Source organism: Lipotes vexillifer, unplaced genomic scaffold, assembly GCF_000442215.2.
Source record: "Lipotes vexillifer unplaced genomic scaffold, Lipotes_vexillifer_v1.1 scaffold628, whole genome shotgun sequence".
Taxonomy (NCBI): Eukaryota; Metazoa; Chordata; class Mammalia; order Artiodactyla; family Lipotidae; genus Lipotes; species Lipotes vexillifer.
The window spans coordinates 1063431-1066546 of record NW_006779395.1 but is presented as its reverse complement, the minus strand read 5'-3'; the positions used below and the strand labels follow the sequence as shown (position 1 = coordinate 1066546).

At 44.2% G+C, this 3116-nt stretch overlaps 1 protein-coding gene across 1 annotated transcript in view; it reads right to left on the bottom strand.

Moving 5' to 3' along the window:
* Positions 1–258: 258 nt before the first annotated feature.
* CDC123 (cell division cycle 123) overlaps positions 259–3116 on the bottom strand; it is a 57748-nt gene continuing 54890 nt past the window's right edge. The window contains exons 12-13 of the mRNA XM_007452581.1: positions 1331–1468; positions 259–535 (exon numbers count right to left, since the gene is read on the bottom strand). Coding sequence (XP_007452643.1) covers positions 509–535; positions 1331–1468 — 165 coding nt within the window. The 3' untranslated portion in view covers positions 259–508. The remainder of the gene's footprint in view (positions 536–1330; positions 1469–3116) is intronic.

Below are 3116 nucleotides of genomic sequence, written 5' to 3'. Positions count from 1 at the left end.
TTGACAGTTTGAGAAGTCTGTATTATTTTAACTATACCCAAACCGAAGCTCAACTGATAGAAAAATTACATGAAAATCCTCAAAGTAGGAAAAATATTTTCTATAGTAATATAAGGTTCTATTTTTTCAATGGGAAAAGTAATGATAAAGAAAGAACCCATTTCTGTATAACAAATATAAACTTGCCCAGCTACCTGCCAGGTATTAAAAAAATAGCACAAGGAACAGAGATAAATATAAATAGACTGAGCCTAAAGAACAAGGTATTTCATAGACAGAACAGGATGGTTTCCTATGTTTAAGATCTATTTATTGTGTTATTTTTACAAGTAGCAAAGTCCCTCCATTTCCCCCAGTTTTATACATGAATATAAAAAGCCACTGACTTCCACGCTGCCCCCTCCCCCTCCCCCGCTGACTGGGTTAATAGGAGGTTGTGGACTATGTACGGCCTCCAGAAGCAGCAGTGGTTTCCTGTGTGACTTGGCCTTGAACTCTAGCATGCTAATCAGTCATCCTCTTGCTGATTCCTTTTCTGTCAAAGGAAACCAAGATGCATTAAAACAGCACATTCTAATTGCGATATTTGTTCAGCCAAGATCGCTTTTTCTGTCAGCAAGTATAATTTTCTAGAGGCCCTTAGCAAAAGATGTGGTTGAAAATTATCATGGAAAAAAAAACATGCCTTATGTAGTTCATTAAAGTAGTTTATCACTTTGGCTCCTGGGCACATTATCCTCAAGATATTTGAACATTTTCTTCTCTTTCTTCTTTATGTACAAATATTCCCACCCAGAAACACACACAAATACAAATACTCACCTTCCCCCTGGAGTACCCATAGGAGAGATCTGATCTGCTCTCAGCCCTATAACAGTATACAGTTCACCTTTGAACAACATGGGTTTGAACTTCACAGGCCACTTACATGTGGATTTTCTTCAGTAGCAAATACTACGGTACTGAGGACCCACTGCCAGTTGAATCCGTGGATGCAGAACCGTGGATACGAAGGGTTCATTATAAATTATATGTGGATTTTCTCCTGGTTGTTTAAGGGTCAACTATACATACTTTCTTCAAGATTACAAGTATTATGAAAATTACTCAAACCATACACATAAAAAACATTTTCTGTCATTTTAATCAATAAATTAATCTTTCAGCTTACTTGACATATGTCATTATAAAATGACCTCAATTAGTAATTCTTGCCCATTAATTCCCAATCATCAAATAAAAGTCTACGTGGTATATAACTAAAATGAAATATTAAAGAGTCAACTTGAAAGCAGAGCTGGCCAGCCTACTAAGTACACACAAACCTTACCAGTTTAAGAAAATCGATGAGTTTGTGAGCGTCCTCCCCGGTGGAGAGGTCCACAAAGTCCTTGGGCAGCCGGTAGCTCAGGTAGGGACTCGGCTGAACTGTGACCTCGCTGTTGGTGCAACGGAAGGCCGGAGCATCCTTTACAAAGGAAAAGAAAGAGGAAAGTTGCTGAGAAAGTCCTTTTTTAAGTCTACTCTTCACACTGAAAAAGATACTGGTGTAGCAATTCCCACTCCATGTCCTCTTCTGTACTACGTAGGGAAGAAAATCAGATACTGAAGTAAAAGAAAGCACCAAGGTTTTAAAAATACTTCCACATGTTCACAAGAAAATACACATCTAAGTTATCTGAAGCCAGAGTCCCCACGGGGCGGTAGGTGGTCCCTGAGTGCTGGGTGTGCAGCCACCATGGCCATGAAGGGCTGCGAGTCTCTCCAGGACTGAGGCTGCCTCGAGTGGTCCCACACAGGCCAGCATGCTTTATAAACATTGTCGCTTTCCACAGGTGCACTGCTGGAAATACGCCTTAGAGAACAGAGTCAACAGTAAGGGCAAACGAGTGCTCCGAACCCCTAACGCTGCTGTGCTTTTCTCACGGCATTTTACAGACTTATTTGTAGATTCCTCTCAGCACCTATGTAAAACTGCAAATTCAAGGATCATATTTAACAAGTCTTCACATTCTTTATTGTACATGCTTTGAGTCTTGCATAGGATATTCACATATTGCCTGGTGCTGAAAAGGATTTCAGAGTCAGAGGCCTTGTGTTTGGGCTTCATGGGTGGCAGAGACCTAGGTGAGGGATGGATAGTGTCCCGCATGTGGAGACAGGCCGGGAACTTGGATGGAACAGGACCATGGAGCCCTAGAAAGCAGGCCATACCTTATGACAGACAGACCAGCCATCTGACAAGTACTCATGAAACACCTGTCTGCTGGACCTTGTTCTAGGGATGGGAGAAAAATTGGAAAACAAGATGGTAGACAGCCACCAAGCAAGCAAATAATAAATTAACAAGCTTGTTCCAGAGAGTGTTATAAAAACAAAAGAGCAGGGCACTATGGTAAGAGGAGAACCATGTAGACTCCTCTTTAGAGGGGGGCCAGGTGGGACCTTGCTCAGGAGGTGACGTCTGGACTGAGAACTGAGAAGTAGGAGGAAAGCAGCCTCGTGAGGTCTGGGAGTGAACACGGCTCTGGAGGCAGTGGAGACGACCAGTGCAAAGACCTGAAGGCCAGGCAGGGCTCTGTGGCTTCGAGGAACAAAAGGAAGGCAGATCTCTGCGGTGGAGGACAGATGGGAGGTGATGCTGGGGAAAGGCAGGGGCCAGTTCCTGCTGCCCTTCTGTCATCCCCAACCTCCAATATGAGGCTGTTTACATTAAGAAGAAAGAAAGGGAGGGAGGGAGGGAGGGAAGAATGAATGAATTTGGATCATACAGTGAATCTTGTGCAAACTGTTTCTATCCAATAACTCTGTCCCTCATATTTAAAAATAACCTTGTGTGGGCTTCCCTGGTGGCACAGTGGTTGAGAGTCCGCCTGCCGATGCAGGGTACGTGGGTTCGTGCCCCGGTCCGGGAGGATCCCACATGCCGCGGAGAGGCTGGGGCCGTGAGCCATGGCACTGAGCCTGCGCGTCTGGAGCCTGTGCTCCGCAACGGGAGAGGACGCAATGGTGAGAGGCCCGCGTACCGCAAAAAAAAAAAAATAAATAACCTTGTGCCAAATCTTCTTCCTTGACGCTCAGATTTAATGGCCCACAGCTCTTAAGATGCCAGCAGG